General features: G+C 37.2%; 1 protein-coding gene across 3 annotated transcripts in view; it reads left to right on the top strand.

Moving 5' to 3' along the window:
• Positions 1 to 25,767, top strand: part of VCAN (versican) — a 114,710-nt gene that overhangs the window by 39,253 nt on the left and 49,690 nt on the right. For 2 of the 3 annotated variants that reach the window (XM_082620306.1, XM_082620307.1), the window contains exons 6-7: positions 3,394 to 3,687; positions 10,772 to 13,756. In XM_082620306.1, the coding sequence (XP_082476432.1) occupies positions 3,394 to 3,687; positions 10,772 to 13,756 (3,279 nt within the window). The remainder of the gene's footprint in view (positions 1 to 3,393; positions 3,688 to 10,771; positions 13,757 to 25,767) is intronic. The other variant, XM_082620308.1, reaches the window with a different exon arrangement.

Below are 25,767 nucleotides of genomic sequence, written 5' to 3'. Positions count from 1 at the left end.
CTTTTAACAGGTTAATTCTGATTTAAACAGCAGATCTCCTTACATTTGTATTATGTTAGATAAAAAATATATAATGTCAAAGGATTATCTATTTAAAACCAGGCAACTAATGAATCAAAAAGTACTTGACAGGAAGTTATTTTAGTTTTGTCAATAAAATGTAAAAATAGATGTCTTAGAAATCAAGGACACAGTAATATGAATTAGTTCAGTTATTGCTATCTGTATATTACCTATTAATTCACTTTTTTTTTTCTTTCTGGTTTTGGTTTTAGTATGAAACTGATGCCAGGATATTCTGGCATATTTGAGAAAAGTAGATGTCTGGCTTTAATAATTTGAGGTTGAAACATAGGAAGGACAAAGTTTAGATATTCAACTTATTGCTTTCGGTAGAGATTGAGTGTCAATTCTAAAAGCTTTAAGACTCAGTAAGAGAATTCCATAGTGTGGATGCTTCACTATATCATTAGATTTTTGAAGTGGACAAGGTAATGTTTATGTTAAACAGTTATGATTTAGGAAGGCTTAGACTTTTTTTTTTGGAACAGAGTTAAAGTAAATGTTTTTCTTTTCCTTTTCTCATTATTTTGAAATGAAACAACAATTATGACATATATGATGACAGGCCACACATTATCTTTAGAGATGAATTGGTTTGATTCTCACCTTAGGGTAAACTCAATTAATGGCAGTTAAATCTTCCTTTTTCATCTGAGTTACATGAAACCCAATGGTGATATCTCTTTCAATAAGCTTTTAAAATTTTATTTGCAGTGTTTGATAAAATTTTACATATAAATGAAAAGGAAAATAGGAGGCTTTGGGATAACAGAATTTAGTTAAATAAGTAAAATCATTATTTTTTGGAGATTGGATAGATGGAAGTTGTATCCTCCAAACAAGTGAATTAAATCACTGTTTTGATATAAAGTCAGATTTAACAAGAGTTTTTGTATGAAAAGTTCTATAAGTAGTTCTTTATTGATTTAATAATAAGGGTACTCTCTTTTTAACCTGCCAGCACCTACTAAAGCCTTTCTTTCCTTTAATACCCCAAACATGTTTGCTATTTAAAATAGGGAAAGCAGTTACTCAGAAAATCATGCCGTCATTTCTCTTCATTGGCCCTTTGGTATGGCTGTGTTTGGAGAAGTTGATTTCTTCCATCATGTGGACTAAAATTGCTGTTTGGAGAAGCAGAGTTTTATTCAGTTAATTATATTTCTCTGTCCTTCTCTGGTTGGCTGATCACTCCTGTTACTGAAAAGGAACAGTACTCTTGCCTCATTGTAGAAGTACCTCACAATGCAGAAAATGAAGGCAACAAAACTGATATTCCAGCTGTAATAACAAATCCAAGTGTTCCACCTTGGAAGGAAGTGTGCTGGCCTGCTGCCCTCTTTCACACTTACATTCCTTTCAGACCAAATGCAAGTGTAATGCTGAGGTGAACAGGGCTGCTGAGGCTGCTTGGGGTGATGCAGTCTCTCTTGTCTGCCTTTCCCCAGGTTGCTTTGAGCCAAATCCATAGGTGAGTGAATCTCCTGTCCCAGACAGCAGCTACCCAAAGGTCTGCAGCAGAGTTAGTGCTCTTTAATGTGCTGCTTGGGAAGGATGGAAGAAAAAGGACCCCTTGTTTCTGAACAAGAACTTGAAATGCCATTCATTTAACAAATTATTAAGTACATATTATGCAACTGGTCCTGTGACCCTTAAGCTTTTCAAACTTAGCGGGAAGGGAGACATTCTAGGAATGGGGAGGGGGAATCTTTGTTCTTATAGTATATTTTTGGATGTGAGATTACTGTCCTTTGCCAGCCTAGATAATTAAGGACAAAAACCCATTCTCACCTCTACCTTGCTTTTTTCAGTCAGGTAAAAGTCATTTTTCTTTCTCTTCTTCAAATAGCTCTTATTGGGATTTGGCCTAGTTTCGTTGGTAGCATTTTTAGATTTGCAGTGAGAAGAGCTGATATGGGTGATTTGGCCTTTTTCCCCTGACTGATTTTTCTTGTGTTATAAAGCTAGGACACACGCACAGAGAGAAATGGCTCTACTCATTTTAAACAATCCCTTGTTACATATGGAGTTAGTTAGGTGAAGATCCAAATCATGAGAGCTCTGCATCCCAGCTGTCTAATGTCTCATAGAATCAGAGTGGCCTCAGTGAGACAGAAACAGGACCCACAGCTGCTGTAATAATGGCCTATCAGTATGTTAGCTTCCTCTCTACCTCATTTTATACTCCTCCCCTTGCCTGCTATATTTGCTTAGGTATTCTCTAATTCTGTCTCCTTTAGCCACTTATGTGCTCATGTGTGAAAAGCATCATTTAATTCACATTGCATTTATTTCAGCAAGTTATTATGTTAGTTACCCAAGTAAAATTCCAATTTAACAAACTCTCTGGCATTTCCAGAATACTTTATTGTGACATGTTAAGTGATAATGAACATACTAATTGGGTCTAATTGAGCCTGGTGATGAACAAAGTAAATGTTCTGCCTTTCTTTGTTCATCAATAAGCAATGTAAGAGTCTCTGCAACCTAGTTAGAGCCCCTGCTAGCACATACAGTAACTTTGTGAGAACCGCAAAGGGCGCTCCTTCTGGGCAGACAGATTGCAAAAGGTATCCACCCTGGGCAGAGCAAGCAGAAAAAGCGTGCCCCTTCCTCCAGGGAGGCTTTGGTACCTTTGGCTGGTTGAATGGGGTACTGGCCCCCATACACTCTCAGCCCTGCCCAAGTGCAGGCCATGACCTGCATAACTATCAAGGCAGCCTTGTGCCTAGGACAGGAAGGCAGGAAACAGCATTCCATTCTGCCTCTTTCCCGTCCCCCTCTTCAGACCCTGGAGGTCTTCTTGTTTTGTTGTTTGCTTTGATGGGAGTTAATCCATTTTGATGGTAGAGATAGATGAGAGAGTCAGAGAATTACTATTTGATTTTAGGGTAGACAAAGAAAAATAACCTCAGTGACATTTCAATGCAACTTTCTCTTTCCAACATGCAATGTTAATAAGTACATCACAACCTTTTTCATTCAAGAGAAAACCCGTTTCCTGGCTGGTAAACCAAAGAATAATTTGGAAAAGATTGTTCATTTTAAAGAACTGATTGTAACTTTATTATCAAATGACTGCTTCTATGGCCTATGGGAATATATGTATATAAAATGAAACTTTTCTGGCATGTGTTCTCTTTTTTTATTGTGTTATTTCTTATCATACACTAATAATAACAAAATGCGGTAACATTGAGTTTTCTGCTTTAAAGTATAGAAGCTGCTACCTTGCCATGAAAAAAAGAATTACGTGCTTTTCCCCATCTCCCATAAACAGAAATGGACTGAATAGTAAAATTTAGACCCTTTTTCCTCTTCTGATTGCAGGTGATGTGTTCCACATCACTGCTCCCAATAAATTCACCTTTGAGGAAGCTGGAGAAGGGTGTGAGAACCAAGATGCCCGCCTGGCGACAGTGGGGGAGCTCCAGGCGGCGTGGAGGAGCGGCTTCGACCAGTGTGATTACGGGTGGCTGTCGGATGCCAGCGTTCGCCACCCTGTGACTGTGGCCAGGGCCCAGTGTGGAGGTGGTTTACTTGGGGTGAGAACCCTGTATCGTTTTGAGAACCAGACAGGCTTCCCTCTCCCTGATAGCAGATTTGATGCCTACTGCTTTAAACGTAAGTGTTTGGTACCTTTTTAAACATTACGGATTTTTAAAAAAATACTTCGAAGCCATGCAATTGATGTTCAACTAGCCATTGGAATGATTCCATGTCTTGCAGTGTGTGCACGGAATGGAAACAGTTCAGTGACTTTCAAAACCAAGGAAATGCAACAACAGTGATACAGTTAAAATAAGAAGTTTGACAAATGGGTGTTTTTAGAGAGGATGAGGAAATGTCAGGTGCAGGCCTTAATGTGATGCATTGCACTTAGAACCATAGAACATGTTTCTGCATACTTATTTTACATTAATTGCAGTCCTTCAATGCAATTAGATTGTTGATGCTATAATGCTGGGACCAACTGTGGCTGAATTGAATCCTTGAATTCTGTTTATTTCGTCTTTGTTTGCTGTCACCCTTTCTTTTAAATGGCGGAGGATTTAAATTTCAGTAATTGCAGGTGAGTACTTGGAGCTGACGTGGATAATACCTAAAAATGAACCATGCTATAAATAAAAATCTTATTTTATCTCATTTTATTTCAAATAATGGAAATGTGTGCCTTCTAATGCTTAATTCTCTAGTATCACATTGAAGTACAGTATATGCTTTTTGCAAGCTCTAACATAAATAGGCTATCTTCAGTCAGGTTTACTACTTAAAATGGATTTTAAGTAACATTTCTCAGCATTCATGATATAATTATTTTAATTCTTCAGATGTCCTTAAATTATTTTAGCACTAGTAGTCACATGCTATAGTGCTTGTAGAATGCTTAATTAAACAAGCAAGTAATCCAGAGTCTCATTGTGATATTTAGTAGGATCTATATTGTGCCAGCAAAACAAATATCTCCTAGAATTTTTGGTGACCTTGAGTATATTCAAGATAGAGCCTCGTTATATTGAAATACAGTGAGAACTTTTTTTTTTTTTTTTTTTTTTTGCGGTACGCGGGCCTCTCACTGTTGTAGCATCTCCCGCCGCGGAGCACAGGCTCCGGATGCGCAGGCTCAGCGGCCATGGCCCACGGGCCCAGCCGCTCCGCGGCATGTGGGATCTTCCCAGACCGGGGCACGAAACCGTGTCCCTTGCATCGGCAGGCGGACTCTCAACCACTGCGCCACCAGGGAAGCCCCAGTGAGAACTTTTTACTAAGTTTCCAATATATATTGTTATAGCGATACGTACAGTCATCCCTTGGTATCCATGGGAGATTGGTTCCAGGACCTTGGGAATACCAAAATCTGCAGATGCTCAAGTCCCTTATATAAAGTAATAATTGCATATAACCTACACACACCCTCCTGTATACTTTAAATCATCTCTAGATTACTTATAATACCTATATTATGTAATAGTATATAATACCAACTATGTAAATAGTTGCTGGCACACAACAATTTCAAGTCTTGCTTTTTGGAACTTTCTGGAGTTTTTGGAACTTTTTAATTTTTTTAATCAGAAGTTGGTTGAATCCTCAGACGTGGAACCCATGGATATGGAGGGTCAACTGTAACTGAAATGAGTAGAAAATACACTAGCTTATTTTGTAATTGGTTTCTGAAGTGAAATATACAGACATTCTTCATCAACCAAAAAGACACAGAACTGGTATGTCTGAGTAGTCAGGAGAATAGGTGTTAGTGCAACAGAAAGGTATGATTTTACATACTGCTATTTCCCAGCTAAGATACTTCTGTTTGGATCTCTCTGTAAACTCAACTTTCTGAGTGTTAAAGCCACGTGTTGTGTATCAGTGTGATACAAGCTGGCCATGAAAAGCCATTGAAAATATTAGTTTTTGTTCCTAGGCCCTGAAACTACAGAAAAAGTCTTAATCATTTTTAGGAAAACAAACAAACATCAACAATAATAACAAAACCTTATCCCTAGAAGTAGAAAGAAGTAGAAAGATATCATTCCTTTAAGCCATATACCCATAGTGGGTTATGGGTATATTTTCAAGTAGTTCAAGCTTTAAAATCAATTTTACACTAAGTGACTGATGTGATTAAGGAAGAAAATCAAATCTGTGTGTGTGTGTTGGAGAGGGGATGGGGACAGGTGGGTTAGAGAGGTTAAATTAAGGAAGGAGTTGAATTATCCAGCATGACTACCTTGTTTGATTTTATTTTCTTGTGCTTTATAAACCTGGCACTAGAAAACTTTTAAACATTTTTGTTCTCCTTGAGAACAAATTTAAACCAAAGCCTGTCTGTAGCCACAAAGAATTCATCCTGATGTGTTTTAAATTATTTATTTAAATAAGGAATTCACATGAATGTGCAAAATAACAATGTAGTTAGATTCAAATAAAATAAACACCTACTAAAAATCTATATAAAATATGAATAAAATTTGAAAGCTTAGGTCCATTTTTTTCTCCCTAATTCATTTGAATCTATATAACTTAGAAATATATAACTGGCAAATATAATGGATTCAAATTTTCATTTTTCTCCCCACCTAAGCTAAAGGCTAGATTCTTATTTAGTTCTTCTGTAAGACTCTATCATACTCAAAATTTATTCAGCCTATAAAAGTTCAAGAAAGTTTAGTCATACATAAAAGCCTTCCTTAAATCACACACAATGCCAACAGCCTCCCTAAATTTCTAATTCATTTTTCAAAGATTCTTTTAAAATATACATTTTTTTTACTTTGAAAAATATTCTCAAAATGACTTGCCTGCTGTCCAGTTTCCCACATAGTTGAGTAGTGACTAAATTTATGGAGTTAAAGTTGGTAAGAGTTATGGCCTTAAGGACAATTCCAAAAGTGATTTCAGAGATGTACAGCTGGCTGGTTAGGTAGAAGAATTTAGAAATATAACGATATTTTTCTTGTTTGCTTTTACCAAATGTAGAAAGTATTTTTAAGGCCACTTCATGGTGAATAAACAATACCAGATCTCATTTTGCTATAATTCCCTTTTCCTTCTAAAATCACTGAATAGAACACTAACAATGTCTGATGATAAATATAATTAGAACCTGTTCTTGTCAAATAGATTTGAAAAACAAGTAAATTAATGTCCTTGTGAAATAAAGTTTTCCTGCACATTTCCCCTTGATGGTTAAATTGTGCACTTTTCATTTTTCTTTGACCTCAGAGTTAAGCAAGTTCTATGAAATAGAGTTATGCAGGGCTTTGAAGGATCATCCATACTACCCAAATTTAAGTGAATCAAAACTATTGAAGACTCATAATAACCTCTCACTTAATATTATTAAAGATCTCCAGGAGAGGGAGATAGGGAATATTTCCTAGAAAACCCATTCCAATATCCTATTACTATCACTCTCAGTTTTTCCAATTATCTAAATCCTTTGCATTAGAATTTGTGTTCATCTTTCCTTCTTAAGTTGGAGACCAAAATCTAAATTACAGCATTTCTACTATTGAAAACAACTGTTTGGTTGTCCCTCAGTGTCTCCCTCAGTTGAAATAATTTCCTTATTCTGAAATTTTAATTTCGGGCCTCTAATCACCTATGCCATCTTGCTTTGAACCCTCGTTGTTTTTCACGTCCCTCTGTTGGATTAAACTTGGAGCTAGAGATAGTGGTCTAGAGAAGGCTAAATAAGTACCCACCACTTCCTATGCTATCTTTCTTATATATTTGTTCACTTCTACAATTGACCTGCCCTTCTAACCAATGGTCAGTATATTATGTTTTTTGTGCCCTAGATCATAATCTGACCATAGGTGTCAAAACTTATCCTTCCCAAACTGGTATTTTTTAAATGTCTCTGTTTCTTGAATTTGAATTGGTTAGCATTCAATCACTCGTAAAACTTTAAAAATTAGTTTGAATTCTAATCTATCTCATTGTTCCAAACTTTACTCTTTCTGCAACCATGAACCCAGGATCAACTTATTGAATATGCAGTGATTTCCCTATAATGTAGGCAGTATGGGTATAAGTTAAATCGACCATCATGCTGCTGATAGGGTTTTTATCTTTTATTAGGAAAATCTGCCTCATGTCTCACAACAGAAGCACTGGAGAAGATAGTCCATAGGATATAAAATACCATAAAGTACAGTGATGTGAAACATCTGTGTGGCAGACAGCTGCAAATGTTGGAAGGGAGCTTTTGTGGGAAAAGAATCCTGCTGCTTTCTGTTGGCTTCCTTGATAATGAAGTTGAAGGGACACTGGTAGTTTTCCAGGGCAAAAATTTCTCCATGTGATCCTCCTTCTGGAGAGACACTTTTAGAATAATCTGGAGTCGTGCTTTCACCTTTGTAATAGTCATCATTAATACACTGGCATTTATTCTTAAGATATTTCTTTGTAAATATTTGTGTTTTTTAAAATTAGTTCCTTTGTTTTGGAATGGTTGAAGCAAATGGCTCAGATGCTCAGATATACTGAGTTGTGATGGAAATCAGCTGTTAAGTTGATGAAAAAGCAACCCAACCCCAAAAGGAAGTCTGAGGTTTTCCATTCCAAATAGTAGAATTAATCAACTTAATTATAAGCAGGCTTTTAAACAGGGCTCTCAAATTATTGAAAACCCTTGTTTTTGAAAACAAAGTCACATAGATCCTAGCTTTGTAAAGGAGATTCTCTGAGACATACTACTGTCATATTACTGTGTTCCAGGCCTAGAGGAAGGCAACACCAAACAGTTCAGTAATAAATGATAATGACAGACAGTTATGTAGTTTTTGAAATCTGAGTCCTTCACTTTTAAAATGCTATAAAAGTAATTTCATAGCACTGTGGAAAGTTGCTAATGTAGAACTTGGGTTGGAGCATAGGAAGACCTGATTCACAGGCCCTCTTTTGGCCCTATTGCAGTTATCACCTCCTTTTAAGTGAATTTCATCAGCTATGGAACTACTCAGAGGGAAAAAGCAAAATTAGCTTTTTTGTTGTTGTTAATAATAATATGATTAAATTTTCTCTAATGTGCAGTGTGCTAAGTGTTTATATTATGCGTCCATGGGAACTTTCTCTGTATGTACATTTTACTGTTTCCCCAAAGAATGCAGTTATAAAACAAACATGATATTTGGCAGTTAAATGAGGTAACAGTTATGGAATTTCAGAGGATAGAGAATTGAATGAAAAGAAAAATAGTCAACCTCACTTAGGTTCCTTAAGTTGTTCATGTCAATCAAAATAACAAAAGCTTCTTCCAGGAAATGAATGCAGAAAAAGCTTTCTTTTAAAAAAGGGGGAAAAAAGTTATTTAACATGTTTTTGAAGAGTGCGATTCTTTTTTGTTCTGTTGTTTAGTTTTGTTTTAATACAAAGGGATAAAAAGTGGCAGACTGAAGAATTTTTAACTACATCATAATGAAATGGCCACCAAGTTTTTGTTATAAAATTGATGAATCTGGGCTTTAAAATGGTCTGGGAAATGACCACAGCTCATACCAGACAAAAAATGAGGAATCTGTTACAGCTCAAGTCTGATTTACAACAAAATCGTATCATTTTATCATTAAATTTTTAAAATAGACTTTCTTTATTAAAGCAGTTTTAGGTTCACAGTAAAATTGAGTGGAAGATGCAGAGATTTCCCATATGTTCCCTGCCCGCATTCATGCACAGCCACCCCCATTATCAACATCCCCCATCAGAGTGGTACGTTTGTTACAACTGAGGAACCCACATGGACACAACATAATCACTCGAAGTCCATAGTTTACACTAGGGTTCACTTTTTGTGTTGTACGTTCTGAGTTCGGACAAATATATAATGACATGTATTTGCCATTCTAGTATCATACAGAGCAGTTTCAGTGCCCTAATATCATTAAGTTTTGATGGAGTAGCTGGAGCTCAAAAGTATCCAGTTTTGTTTTCCAAGGACTCTGGTTTGGGGATTATTAAGAGTAAGCCACAAGATATTGCAGATACTACAGATATTACAACTTTTATCAGGGGAACAGACATTACCCATACAACTAGTTTTAAATCATACAGGATGTAGCAAAACAATGACTACAGACTTCCTCAGATCAGTTCCTTCTGAGTCTAGTGGCAATCAGTTTTTGATTTTTGAAAATCTGAATTTAAAAAAAAAAGAATAACAAAATCTTTATGTGCTAAGCTGCTGCATTTTCTTTATGTTGAGATGGAATCTTATCTACAACACTCTCACTTTTATACACAACTTAAATTTCTTTAAACAGACCAGGCCATTCTCTGTAAATCTGGAGGCATTATAATGTAGCATTTTATGATGACATGTTACTTTTTATTGCCTGAGCCCATTCTTTCTGATGCTCAGGGTTGTTTCCAGTGATTTGTAATTACAGAGCTAAAATATATCATGTGGGTACTTTACTTCCTGTTCTATGTTTGCATTTCCTGCTAAAAGTAAGGCTGGAACCAAGACCCTTAAGAGTTACAAACATAATGGGTAGAACATAGAACAAGATGTAGAACTACAACAAATGCCAAGCAGCCTTGGCCAGAGGCATTTTATTATTTATTATAAACAAGGCTACTCTGCAGACTTGAAAGGAATATGAAGACAAATGTCCAACACCAGGGATCAAGTGAATAGTGGTGTTAATATCCTGTTTTTATGAAAGCCTCCACATTATGGACAATGTAATCATTGATATGTAACTCGTGTTCATTTGATGTGGCTTTTTTGTTGTTTTGCAGTCTGAGGCACTCCCTCTCCCCAGAGACATTATGTAGCTAGAGACAGAAGCCTCCAGAATAGTAGCACTAAGTTCTCCTACTAGACTTCAAGTTGGTGCTGTAGTTTCTGATAAATAACGTACCTACTCTTTCCAAACTCTGCATTTATTTATTTATTTATGTTTAACTTCTCCTTATCTTAAAACTACATAGTATTCACTTCTCTTAGCCAAGAACAGTCATTCATACCTATGGGTAAAAGCAGTGTTAACCCTTTCAATATAAAACAAGTGATGATTTGTGATGATTAAATGTTCAATTGTCTGTCTTCGGATTAATTTAAGTATAGTTTTTAGACTCCTCTCCATCAGAAAACACTTTGGGGTCGCCCCAAAGTACACAACAGCACTTAACAAACACACTGGACATACAACTTTTTATTAGTGACTTGTCTAATCAACTCTTTGAAATTATTTTCTAGCTAAACAGAATATATCAGAGGCTACAACCATCGAACTGAATATGCTTGCAGAAACTGCCTCACCCACTTTATCGGAAGAACTACAAATGGGACCCGACAGAACTACACCAATCGTCCCTTTAATCACCGAATTACCTGTCATTACAACAAAGTTCCCTCCTGTGGGAAATATAGCCAATTTTGAACAGAAAGCCACAGTTCAACCTCTAACTATCACACACAGAATAGCCATGGAATCACCCGCGCCTGATGGGAGTACTAAGAAGCCTTGGGATATGGACTATTACTCACCTTCTGCTTCAGGACCTCTTGGAAAGCCAGACACATCTGAAATTAAGGAGGAAGTGCCCCAAAGTACAACTGTCATCTTCCATCATGCTACTGATTCATGGGATGGTGTCAAGGAAGATATACAAATACGAGAATCAGTTACACAAATTGAACAAATAGAAGTGGGTCCCTTGGTAACATCAATGGAAATCTCAAAGCACATTCCTTCCAAGGAATTCACTGTACCTGAAACGCCATTTGTATCTACAACAATGACCCCGGAATCCAAAACTAAAAAGAAAGCAGTAAGCACAGTCTCTGAATCAGTGACCACAAGCCACTATGGGTTCACCTTGGGAGAAGATGATGGTGAAGACAGAACATCTACAGTTAGATCTGGTCAGAGTACCTCGGTCTTTAGCCAAATACCTGAGGTCATTACAGTATCAAAGACTTCAGAAGACACCACCCGCACTCAACTAGAGGAGGTGGAATCAGTCTCAGCATCGACGATTTTTTCACCTGTAACTATGCCTGACAGTGATGGGTCATCCATGGACCACTGGGAAGAGAAACAAACTAATGGTAGGATAACTGAAGATTTTCTTGACCAGTATATGTCCACCACACCTTTCCCATCACAGCATCATACTGAAGTAGAATTGTTTCCTTATTCTGGTGATAAAAGACTAGTTGAAGGAACATCCACAGTTATTTATCCCTCTCCGCAAACAGGAAGAGAAAGAACAGAAACACTAAGACCAGAGATGAGAACAGTTACTTATACAGATGATGAAATACAGGAAAAGATCACCGAAGATTCATTTATAGGAAAAACAGAGGAAGAAGGCTTCTCTGGAATGAAGCTCCCTACAGCTTCTTCAGAGCAAATTAATCATACAGAGTATTCAGTGGGAATGACCAAATCTTTTGATTCCCCAGCCCTGACAACAACAAAGCTAAGTGTGGCACCGGCAGAGGCAACAGATGTGGAGAAAGACTTTACGACAACTCCAAATGGATTAGAAACAGATGGCTATCAAGATACCACAAAGTATGATGAGGGTATTACAACAGTGCATTTGACCCAAAGCACTTTAAATGTGGAGGTAGTTACTGTATCAAAATGGTCATTGGATGAAGATAATACAGCATCAAAGCCTTTAGGGTCCACAGAACATGCAAGCTCTCCAAGATTGCCGCCTGCCTTACTCACCACTATGGGAGTGAGTGGAAAGGATAAAGAAATCCCAGATTTTACTGAAGATGGAAGAGGTGAATTCGCTCGTATCCCAGATAGTACTCAAAAGCCATTAGAGGAGTTTACTGAGGAAGACACAACAGACCATAAAAAATTCACAGTCAGCTTTCGGCCAACTACATCAATTGGTGTCACAGAAAAGTCAACTTTGAGAAGTTCTACGACTGAAGAAAGAGTTTCTCCTATCACAAGCACAGAAGGCCGAGTTGTTCATGCAACCATAGAGGGAAGTGCTTTGGATGAAGGAGAAGATATGGATGTCTCTAAGCCTGTATCTACTGTCCCCCAATTTACACACACTTCAGATGTGGAAGGATCGGCATTTTTAAATTATAGTAGCACCCAGGAGCCTACTACTTATGTAGACACTTCCCATACCATTCCTCTTTCTGTAATTCCCAAGGCAGAATGGGGAGTGTTGGTACCTTCCACTCCATCAGAAGGTGAAGTTATAGGTGAACCCTCTCAAGACATACATGTCATTGATCAGACTCACTTTGAAGCTACTATTTATCCTGAAACTATAAGAACAACAACAGAAATTACACAGGAAACAACTCAGGAAGAGTTTCCATGGAAAGAAGAGACTCCAGAGAAACCAGTTCCTCCTCCCAGTTCTACAGCTGACACAGCCAAGGAGACAACCTCACCCTTGGATGAACAAGAGAGTGATGGGTCAGCATATACAGTCTTTGAAGACAGATTGGTGATAGGTTCTGAGGGAGTCCCAGTTTTAGAAACAACTCCAACTGGAAAAATTGAGCAGAGTATGTCTTATCCACCTGGTGCTGTCACTGAGCCCAAAGCAAAAACAGATGGAGTGGTAACACTAATACCAAGCATGGAGCCAAAGGTATCTTTAAGCCCAGGGCCTGAACAAAAATATGAAACAGAAGGTACCAGTCCAAGAGCATTTGTATCACCTTTTAGCACCAGTGTTACCCAGCTTATAGAAGAAACCACTACTGAGAAAAGAGAGAAAACATCCCTAGATTATACAGATTTAGGCTCAGGATTTTTCGAAAAGCCCAAGGCCACAGAACTCCCAGAAGTTTCAACAATTAAAGCCACGGTTCCAAGTGATATCACTACTGCTTTCAGTTCAGTAGACAGACTTCACACATCTTCAGCATCCACTGAGAAGCCGCCTCTCATTGACAGAGAACCTGATGAAGAAACAACCAGTGACATGGTAATCATTGGAGAATCAACATCTCGTGTTCCTCCCACTACCCTTGAGGATATTGTAGCCAAGGAAACAGAAACAGATATTGATAGAGAATATTTCACAACTTCAAGTACTCCTTCCGCCACACAGCCAACAAGACCACACACTGTGGAAGGCAAAGAAGCCTTCAGACCACAGGCACTTTCCACTCCAGAACCCTCAGCAGGGACAAAATTCCACCCTGACATAAATGTTTATATTATAGAGGTCAGAGAAAACAAGACAGGTAAGTCTTTGCTTTCTAGACATACCAGTCAAGGCAACCAGCATTTTATCTTGAAAATTACTTTTGGAAAAAAAATAACAACATGCCAAATGCTGCCAGTAGAAGATAACTGGAGTGTGAAAAAATTCTGTTTTAGCTTCATGTATTTGTACAAGAATTGGAAGAATATGTTAAACAATTTGGAAGAATGTTAGATATTATTTTATTTTAAAAGTCATAAGAAGCCCTGCTTTGTCATCTAATATAACCAAATCATCACTGTTACATCACTTCAGAACATGCAGAACAAAATGTTTTAATTTCAGTGTCTTTCCATGTGTTACTACTCAAGTGTAGTACTAGACTGTGTTAACATTCCATTGGTCTTTAACTATTAACCTTCAGTACTTACACTGTGGACAGCTAAAACCGTATTGCATATGCCTAGGGCTGATAAAAAGACATCTAAAGGTTTGTTTTGGGTTTTCTTTTGCAGGTTTATTATACAACTTTTGGGGTGGGTAATGTGGGTCTGTAGTTTAAATGTTATTTTAAAGAAAGTTCAACATATTTTCAAGCTGTTTTCCTTGGGGTTTTTTTGTTTGTTTGTTTTTGTGGTACACGGACCTCTCACTGTTGTGGCCTCTCCCGTTGCGGAGCACAGGCTCCAGACGCGCAGGCTCAGCGGCCATGGCTCACGGGCCCAGCCACTCCGCGGCATGTGGGATCTTCCCGGACCGGGGCACGAACCCGTGTCCCTTGCGTCGGCAGGCAGACTCTCAACCACTGCGCCACCAGGGAAGCCCCTGTCCTTGTGTATTTTAATGAGGCTTTACATATTTAGAACAAATACAATCTACCTCAGTTCTAGGAAATGCTGTCATCTATTGTGTCAAATATAATTTCATAAAGTGGATATGTCAGCATTACCTCTGTTCCCTAAAAACCAGGCTGTAATTTTATTTATTTTATAATTTAGTTATTTTATCTCTAGGAATATTCACAGTGCCTTCTATTCTGTTCAAATATTTTATATATCTCTCTGGCAAAGTTCTTAAAAGCTGTTTCTTTACATTGATTAATACTTGCAATTTTTATCATCAAACATAACTTATTCCTTCCTAAAGGTCAGTCAACTGTATCTTCTAAATTCGGTAAGCTGAATTGCGAATACATAGTGTATGCAATTCAATAGATCTATTCAGGTTTGTTTGTCTTTTTTTAATTTAGAAGTTAAGATCATTGATTTTAATTAAGTTGCTGTGTTTTAGTTTTAATATGTGGATTAAAGGAATAAATACTCATTTTTCCTTGACCTGGCTCTGAGAAGTCAGGCTAGAAGAATGATCTTGAGCAGGTTTTCTCTCTTAATGTTGGGCTATAACCCTCAAGGTGTCATTTTTCTTAAGAGGGATGCTACCCTCATTAGCCCGCTCAGGGGTGCACCTGTTGGGAACACAGGTGGCTCTAATGTCAAGTCAGCTGGCTCCCAGTGCTGTTAGATGGTAACTTGGCTTCTATCACCCAGAACTTTCTCAGTGTAAAAGTTCATGTGGGGCAGTGAACAGTAGAGAAGAGAATACACTCCCAGAATATTGACGTTAATCTCCACTTTCCAATATCATTGAACGAGGCCAGGATTGGAGCATTATTTTCCTGCTAATAATGCTGTTTCTTGGAAACCATAACATATTTCTTCTCTCTTACATTCCTCTTCCGCCTCTTGGAGCTGGAGTTGGAGAGAGAACGAGAGCTGCCAAGTAGTGGGAATGAGGATTCCGGTTAGTAGGGTTGGAAAAGTGACAAGAAGATATTACTGTGAAGAAGAAAGAATTGAAGAGAAGCATAGGGATTACTATGAACACTTAATTTGAGAATTAAAAAGAAATACTTGAATGACTAATTATACAGAAGTTTTTCCCAATTTAGATTACTCTCTTCTTAGTGTAGATACTACATTGAATCAAATGATATAGAAAACAGTAAAAAAAAAAATGTTCTGCATTTAAAAACTCTTCTAAATGGGAAACTGTGCGTTCAGGTGAGGGTGATCAAATTACAAAATGGAAAAAGTGAAAGTCAATCTCCGTGGAAGAATTGGCAGTCATCAGGGAAAAACAAAATCTAAGTTTATAAATGCTTACTTGAAATGGAATGGAGGATCTGAGTAACCTAACTCAGAAACCATTTATACAAAGCATGTATTTTTATCTGAATTGTCAGCTTAATTCAGCTGGGTCTGGGAAACACAACTAGGTGTTTCCTCCTCTTTCTTCCACTTTTAAAACATGTGACCATGATTTCCCTTCAAACTAATTTTCGTTCAGCATTTATAACAATGGGTCAGAAAACTCTGTGGAAAGGGAATACTTGGTTATCTCCTTCGGCATGGGGTTCCAGTGAGTGGTGCGGGGTCTGGGGGTGAGGATAGGACATGTCTCTATCTAGTTCCCTCCCTCCATCTCTCTCTCTTTCCCACCACCCCAGCCCCCTCATCTATCTGGCTTTTTCGGGTGCTTTATACATGCCATTCTCCTTAAGAATAAAAACACTGTATTGTCTTGATAAGACAATGAGGTTGACTCAGATCCAACTGCTTTACTTATACTCATTTGTTTCCTATGTGAAATTTAATTTTTCAAGGATTTTTCATTTTGACAAGGGCAAACCCTAAAGCAGATGTTAAATTAATGAGTTTTAGGGCAGGTGTACATTAATAAGGAAAAATACATATGTGCCTGGAAAACCAACCTTTTTATGTATTAAGGCACATTTTTCCAAACTGGAAAATCCTTGGTACATGTACAAATTTATATAGATCTTTTCATAAACATAAAATTGAACTCTACACATACTGTATATTCAAGTAAGCAAAAATACCACGCATGCTACAGTAAACCAAGGCATTCATAATTTTTTTGCTGCACTCAGCAAGTCATATAAATCTTGATTTTCTAGAAAAAAGTTTTACTATTATGAAACAAAACATGCTATGCAGGACATGTTTATGTTATATTTGTTCCAGTGGATCTTAATAGCAACTTAGGGTGCTATTGCTAGAGGGCAACTGTAGTTAGCAGTTAAACAAAATCTGAAGGAACTTTTCAGCTCATAAAACTTTTATGAGCTGAAAAATGCTATAGGGTGGGTTTAACAGTGGTTCAGGGGATACTGAAAATATGACTCCTGTCTATTTCAGGAGTAATTTGCACACCTGCATTTGAAAAATTATTGAAAGGTTTTCTTTGTGAACATGTATGAAGTCTATAGAGTTTAAAGGCATAGGAAGAGTTTTATCAATTCTGGACTTTTTTTCCTTTTTTTTAAAGAATGTTCCTCGAAATCATCTGAAATGTCACAAGTTAGTGTAACAGGATTCTGAATGTTTTTAAAAACTGATATACTGTACTTTTAAGTGTACAGATATTAAATTTAACATTATTATGCAAATGTTCATGGTTATAACCTTAAAATAGGTGGCTTATTAGTTTTTTTAAACAAGTTTTAAACAAGTGTATACTACATACTATTTGTTAGGCCTGCTTGTTATTATTTTCTTGCCAGGTGTTCCTTTTTGCTAGTTTTATAATTTATATCTATCCAAATCTAAGTGTAAGACAGGTACTAAGCCAATATTAAACTAAAATGATATATATATATTAAATATTGATAAAATTATTAATGAAATGGCATTAAAGATTAATGAGATTTTGAGAAGAATAATTTTGGCCTCTAAATTAGAGTTCATTTTGCTTGTCTCCTTATTGAGTATTATGGTACTTTATTGCTGACATCATTCAGAAGTAATTCCCATATGATTAATCCCATCTGCATTTTTGTTTGTACATTCGAGAAATGTATATAGAGATAAAGATTTATTTTCTGAATATGATGCTGTTGAGGAGAGGGTAAAGAATAAGGGACATTAGTTCTGAGAACAGGGGATATCTGGGTAAATGCCAATATTTATATCATTGATTGTACAGTCATCATTTTTTAAAAGGTAATATTAGCCCAAGATAGCCTCATATAATTTTTTTAAATAACATTTTTCATTTTTATAGAATTTATTATGTAGGAAAATTATTTTCAGAGTTTTAATTATAGGATCAGATTCCTTTCTTCAAATAAAATGTTATTCAGGGCCTCTATATTTTGAGTAGATAAAAAGAGTGGCTGTTCTGGTTAGTGTTTGAGGGGGGTATCAGGAGGCCCATTTTCTTGGGACCTCTCCCTCACCCCCAGTGACAGTTTCTAAAGTAACATGTACCTCAGAACACAGCTAGAAAGAGAATGATAACATGTAAGTAATTCAAAATAAGCAGCAACATTTAATTCCTGAATGAATTGATTTTTTTAAGTAAAAACATTTTCTAAATTGGCCTAATTATCTATCTATCTATCTATCACTATAATGATACACATTTATTAACTTTTACCTTTGAATAACTCTGTATGATCCCATATAAAACAAATTAAGCAAATCTAGCTTCAATCTTATTGATACCTATGTGTAATCAAAATCATAGATAATTACATGTCAGAGTATGTGCAGAGCAAAGTCATCAAGCACACACTTAGAGCTTGATACTTTCAGACCACTTTTTACATATTTTATCATGTTTAAACCTCAGAGATAATTTGTGAGGCAAGTAGGGAAAGTATCGCAGATGGGCAAGGGGAGGCACACTGGGTCTGACACTTTGGCACTGGTCTATGTCTTGGCTCTCCTTGGTGCATTTTTGTAGTGAGGCAATTCTCTCCCCTGATGAACTCACAGGAATAATGACTCTCTATTGGCTCAGGTGCCACCCTGTCCATCAATTTCTGAAAGAACATAGACTCTGGAAAGACTGGCTTCTCGTTGGCATTCTATTGGTTTAAAAGCAGATGGCTTATATTTAGTTTGCTGCTAATATGGGACACTGTGTATGCTATTCAGATACCTGCTATTGCAAGAGAACAGCATGCTGAAATCAGTAGCTCTGATTCTGGGCTGTTTCTCTCCTGCAGAATTTTGGAGCACTTCCCTGAAAGTGGGTGGGGTGGGTGCCTGCACATTTGAGTGGTTCCCTTTGCTGGGCTCCAGCTGTGGCTCCCTTCCAGAGAAGCACATTTTTTTCTGCAGGGAATTAGGATGGCTTCCCCCATTTCTTCTTGGCTGTCTAGAAAAGGATTGAGTTCTTCTATTAGTCAAATAGTGAAAAAAGAAGAGACTGTCTATCTTCCTTTCGCTTCTATAGTAGGAAAAACAGAATTGACCTTAATGTTTCTAAATTATTAATGAGCTTAACGCTGCACTACAGACCAAAAGTTACCTTTTTACAAAGTCCTCCTAAGTGAAATATTTTGTATGTATAACACATACGGTCCCATAGAGACACACATGCAAACATACAGAGAGTCTCAATTTTTTAAAGCTTTTTTTTAAAAATTAATTTAATTTAATTTATTTGGGGCTGTGTTGGGTCTTTGTTGCTGCACCCGAGCTTTCTCTAGTTGCCGCGAGCAGGGGCTACTCTTTGTTGTGGTGCACAGGCTTCTCATTGTGGTGGCTTCTCTTGTTGTGGAGCATGGGCTCTAGGTGCGCAGGCTTCAGTAGTTGTGGCTCATGGGCTCAGTAGTTGTGGCTCTCAAGCTCTAGAGCTCAGGCTCAGTAGTTGTGGCGCACGGGCTTAGTTGCTCCGCAGCATGTGGGATCTTCCCAGACCAAGGCTCGAACCCGTGTCCCCTGCATTGGCAGGTGGATTCTTAACCACTGAACCACCAGGGAAGCCCGACTCTCAAATTTTTAAATGCTCTATAAATATTTTATTAACCCACTAATCTCAAGGAAAAATTTAAGAAATTGAAATTGTATTTCTCACAGGTTGAATTTTACTAATAAAAGAGATGTTCCATAGATAGCTAGAAGGAACTTGTTGTCTTCTTCCTAACATGAACCAATGCCTATTCTTTCTGAAAATGGCATTTGCAATTACAAGTTGCTATTATCAAAACTACTACTGAGGTAGGACGTTAACCAAAGGCAGATACCACTTAGTTCTTATTGGCAGTGACCTCTAGAGAAAGGCATACACTGTCTTCCAGCATAGTGCAGTCAATCAAGGGTTCTCTTCAGGTAAAGCTACAACATGCCTTGTTCTTTAACAGAATTAAAAGGGGCACAAACTAAACATAAACCATAGGCCCTGCTCCCAAGGATTTTAAGTGCATTTTGGGGAGCCAATATTAACACAATCAAATATAATTACAGTACAGAAACACATAATTACACACTTGGTATGAGGTACTAATTGTGAATGGCAGGTGAGGTCAGCAAAGAAGGAATCAATGAAGGCAGGGGATTCAGAGAATAGTTCATGAGGAGGAAGATATATAAGTTAGTCCTTGTTGGAGGGGTAGATCAAAAATAAATTACCAGAAACTAGTTATTAGCCAATTGCTTCCCAACAGAGGCTCACCAGTGGGGCTAAGGAGCCCCAAGTACGATCAGGCATTTTTCCAGATAGGGCTGGGATGACAGAGTGGGCATCCCTCCTTCAGAAGATGAATGCCTTCTTAGGATTCACCTAGAAACCTATACAGATTCATGGATACCAGAGATATTTAGGCAGCTTCCTCAGGAGGGATTGTTCTCACATTTTTCTGTTTTTTAATCATACTTTTTGATAAAGATAGTGTCTTCTGTAAGTTAAATACGTTGAACTTTTCAAAATACATCCCTATGAAGTATCACGGTTCAGAGTTACACACTTGTAAAGTTAAATGACAGAAAACTACTCTTTAAAGAGTGGGCTGCATGTCCTAAACGGTGATCTATAGGTTTATGATATCTTAATTCAAGTGAAATTTGAATCACTAATATTACAGAAGCAGGTGCTGTAAGTTGGGGAATCTAGAGTCAGTCTCTCCTTTGATTCTCGGCAATGCGGACCCAGGAATTTCTCAAATTTTCTGTCAGAATTTTTTGCCAGTAAAATGGATGTAGTGGTGATTATTGTATAAAAAGAATAATATTTCCTAAATTCTGACCCATACTCTTTTTTCCAAACCATAGGGATTATGAAATAAAAAGATGATTATATATATATATAAACACATATATGTATCCAAACATATATATAATATACACGTATTCAACAAATAGTCAAATAATTGCCATACACTAAGTACTACACTAGAACTGGATTTTTGAAGCACACTCTGTCTGTGATATTCTGAACGACCATGGATAAGTAGTTGGTTTGCTCCATGGGATACATGGAAGACGCAGTTGATGTAGTGGAAAGAACCTTTGGAAACAGACCTGGGTTCATGGTCAACATTGTTATTTCTGATCTGTTTGGTCTTGAGTAAATTGCTTGATCTCCATAGACCTCAGTTGTTATATCATTAAAAATACATGCTAATACTACAAACTCACCATATTGCTTAAAGGAGAAAGGATCTCTTCCAGGGTTTGCCAGTCATGGTGGCAGACACATCACACATTTAACACTCCTTAAGTGACTAGAAAGCACCAAGCACAGTGCCTAGCACGTGGCAATGACTTAGTACAAATTAATTCCCTCTCAGCTTCAGCACTTATTTCATTCTGAACTTCTAAATGTAGGAAGATTTGGACTGTTTTGTATTAAATAGGTTAAAAATGGAATTATCTTAAAATTCAAGATGATTTATACCAGGGAGCCAAATATAATTATACTATAGTATCGCTTAACTACAAGAGCTTGTTAAAACTTTAATCTTCTGTGGATTGTGTTTGTCTAGGATGATGCCATTTTGGGTGCAAATCAGAAGCAGCTGCAGCCCTTATTTAAAATTTAAATATAGTTATAGTATTGATTCTATAATATCTACATGTAGAATTCACTAGCTTTCTGCTCTTTTTCATGTGTGAAAATTGGGCTTGTGATTTTTGATAACTACCAATTTAATTTTGTTTCAAAGAAAAGATCTTTTTACGAATTCTTTACAAATTTTTCCAGGTGCTGGGCCAGGCCTCTTCTTGCATATTCATAGAAAACATGGGCATTCCCTGCTGTCTTTTTGTTGTTGTCAAGGAAACCCCCCAGTTCTCTACACAGGGATTACATTCTTCTTTCTTAATAGCTCTTAGATCATTCATTTGTGCAATGAATAAAAAATGTATTCACGGGCCCAGACAGTGTTCAGATCTTTGGGGGGGGGGGAAGGGGAGGGGCGTAGCCAAGGGGAGAGACGTGTGGTGAGAGGAGCAATAGGGATAAAAGAAATGGAAAAAGAAATGCTTTGTGAGGTTCCATTTTAATGAGGTAAAGTGAACAATTTATTTTGAAAAAGGCATTACCTGTTTTTGTCAGTTTACAAAATTTCTAACGTTGCACCTCATTGAGGCCAGTTTGTCACGTACAAATCGAAAAGCTGGTGAATAAGTGACTTTATTGATAGGATTCCAAGAATGGGGCCCTAGTTGAGGGCGTGGGGATGTGTTTTAGTGAAAACTGTTGTATATATTTTTTCATTTGTATGGAAGTACTTTGATTTTTTTTTAATAACACAATTGAGGCAATAGAAAAGGTAGAATATTCTTTCAACCTAGGGCATCATGTGGACAATTGAGAACCTATTTTATTGCATTAGAAAGTGTGCTCCTTAGAGAGATATGCCAGTGTTTAGACTTTGAGTATGGATCAGGAGGGAAACATTGATCTATTGGCATGAAGGCTGTAATTATTCTTAACAAGAGTGGTTTGATTTGGGGGAGGAAAATAAATTATGGTGAACCTTCTAAATACTTGCTAGAATTATTGTGATAATATATAAAGCATTTTTCCATGAATAATTTGAAGTCTAAGTAGGAGATCTGAAACTGGAAAGAAAGGATCTGTGGAGTGAGAGGAAAAGTTTAATTGTATTTCAGCGTCCGTGTCTATGAAAATCTGACGTATTGTGTCACAGTACTATACCCGGACTTGCTTGCACCCAGTATATAATCAGCACACACTACCTTGACTGGCTTCTAGTGACTTTATGTTTTCATTTTAATACCACAGTATTCCTGGCGTCTCACAGGGTGAGTTAGTTTCTTTGGCTGTATGCTGCGCATAGTGGTTTTTCTAAGTTGAGAAAGGGAAAAGAAAATATACTAATGTATGCTTTTGTAGAGTACAATGGAATATACTAAAATTATCATTTTTTATTATGTTGTGATCTTATCTTGCTCTGCTCTGCTCTATAGGGGAACCATTTTACTCTCTGCAGATAAAACATTCTCTGCCCATCTCTTCACACTCACCTCCAGGAAATATTTTAAAGGCTTGTTGAAATAAAGTCATTCAATCAAGCTGCTCTGTGGCTGGAGGAAAGAAAATAATGTCATCCATAGCTTAGTTGGGAAGGCAACTTGAAATAGTTAGTAAGCAACAAGAGTATGCAATAAAGGTTAGTTGGTTGCTTTAATAAAAGGAAAAATAGAGGTAATATGAAGTAAGTTAATATAAGTGGCACCTTTTAGCAGGCAAAGTCTCAGAATTGACCTCACAGGAAACTCTGGGCATTTATCCCCTCACTGAGCAGCCATCCATTTTACTCAGGAAGACCCAGAGTAGCACCAACCAGGCATCAGCCAGCTGGCCAACAATGATGCCATTCTGTAGAGGGGTTTGAGGAGCACCAAGAAATCTCCCAGGGCATAAATTTTGCTCACACTGCTTCTCAACCTTGGCTCTATATCAGAATCACCAGGGAGCCTCCAGATAAAAATATCCACTACCCCATCCTCCACCAGATAATTTGAATCTCAATTTCTAGTGATAAGGCTTAGGCCTTTGTACTTTTCTTTTTGTTTCTTTTCTTAAATTTGCTTTATTTATTTATTTTTAATATTAGGTATCTGTATTGTTAAATGCATGTGATTTTGATGCCTAGAGAATGTTGAATTCTACTGGTAAAGTAAAGGCTTTCTGACCTCAGACAGAGGCTGAAATATAGACATTCCTGGGGAAGGGGCTGCTTTAAGCCTCTGCAAGTTTAAATTGTATTTTACCATTTTTAAGGAAGAAAAAATATATGCTTAATTTAGTCTGCCCTGAGTGAAACTGTGGTCTTTGATCATGTTTTGGGAAGTGTAGCTTTTCTCACAAATGTTAAATGAACCTTGGCATCTGTAAGTAAGGAAGAAAGTAGAATTAACTATCATTGAAATATATGTTTTTTAAAGTCTCAGAATAATTGTAATTGAATCAAAAGTGATAGTGAAGAGTGGAGAATACATCTGGAATTACCCAGAACTGCATACCTCACTTTGCTGTACCCATATTACCTTCTCTCTATCAACATGGAGATTAAAAGGAAATAAATATGCTTATAGCTTAAGGACCCTTTTGGCTATACTGCCAAAGTGAATTTGTTCATTATATATTTACATTTGAGAAAAACAGTGTGATAAGCCTATACAGCTTCTAGATTTGGAAAGAAAAAGAATGATAAAAAGAATATTGAGACTGTGCCTGCATATTTACATTATCTGATTTTTATAACCATAGAAGTCTTTAGTATTTGAGTTATCTGTATGCTGTTTTAGTTGTATCTCAGAATTTGAGCTATTATTGCAGCCAAAAAACAACACTTTTTCAGTCCAAAAAAAAAAGGCAAGTCTTTCAAAGGAAGTATCAAACTAGTAAATGTAAACTTTTCCATTCTTTTTTTATAATTAATTAATTTTTTTTGGCTGTGTTGGGTCTTCGTTGCTGCACATGGGCTTTCTCTAGTTGCGAGGAGCGGGGGCCACTCTTTCTTGTGGTGCGCAGGCTTCTCATTGCAGAGTACGGGCTCTAGGCATGCAGCCTTCAGCAGTTGTGGCACATGGGCTTCAGTAGTTGTGGTGTGCAGGCTTCAGTAGTTGTGACGCGAGGGCTTCAGTAGTTGTGGCTCATGGGCTCTAGAGCGCAGGCTCAGTAGTTGTGGTGCACAGGCTTAGTTGCTCCGCAGCATGTGGGATCTTCCCGGACCAGGGCTCGAACCTGTGTCCCCTGCATTGGCAGGCGGATTCTTAACCACTGCACCACTAGGGAAGCCGCAATTTTTCCATTCTTGATGATAAATAAATGTGTAGACATTCATCCAACTAAATTCCCAAAAGAAGGGCTAAGTGGCTAGTGTAAGGAGAGCATTACATGTTTAAAGGATCCCTTCACTTTAATTATGGAATATAGAAGTTAGTAAGGAAGGTGAAACAAGTATATAATAACAACTAGGGAAGTTATAAATAAGAATAATATGACATAAGTCTTATGGCATACAAATTAAAGATACAGCCAATTTGGGCTGATGAGTTTTAGTGAAGAGATATCTAGGGGCTTCTGCTGGATCATTCATAAATGCAGGGATGAAGTTCAAAGGAGGGTTTATGAAGATTCCAAGTTGGGGACAGGAATGTTCTTGTTGAACAGAAGTGTGAGTTGGGAACGAGGAGGATCTTGAGATGGGGGCATGGATTCTCTGCATGCAACTTAGAGATGCAGAGAATGAGAACAGAGAAAAAAGGCAGAGGATAAATGTGGGTACAGTGATGGAGCTGTTTGAGCACCCTATTGAAGAGGTCAGGTGGCAGAGATGACTTTTGAAGAAGGGGTGGTGTAATTAAAATAAAATGGTGTTTGGTAAGTTTAGTTTAGTAGCTATAATTTGGGGGCTTAAAAGGAAGTATATATATGTATATATATATATACATATATATACACACACATATATATGTATATATGTATGTATTTATGAGAGGCTTTGTTTTACTTTAGTCAAAGCTTTTTTACTTAAATTTTAAATCCTTGATTTTGACCAAAGTACTTTTCTGGTGTTAGGACAATCTGGTAATTATTTGTCTATTATCTACCTCTCTGGCCTCTATTTATCTATGAAAAGCTTTGACAGTCTTAGAGAACTAACATGAAAAAGATAAGAAAAGTACTGTGGTATTGTTGGTTTTTGTTTATTTGCTCTGCTTTCAAAGAAACACTTAGAAACCAAAATAACCTGGATTTTCTTTCATA

The sequence above is a fragment of the Mesoplodon mirus genome, assembly GCF_964341445.2.
Source record: "Mesoplodon mirus genome assembly, chromosome: 5".
NCBI lineage: Eukaryota > Metazoa > Chordata > Mammalia > Artiodactyla > Ziphiidae > Mesoplodon > Mesoplodon mirus.
This window is presented reverse-complemented; position numbering and strand designations above follow the sequence as displayed.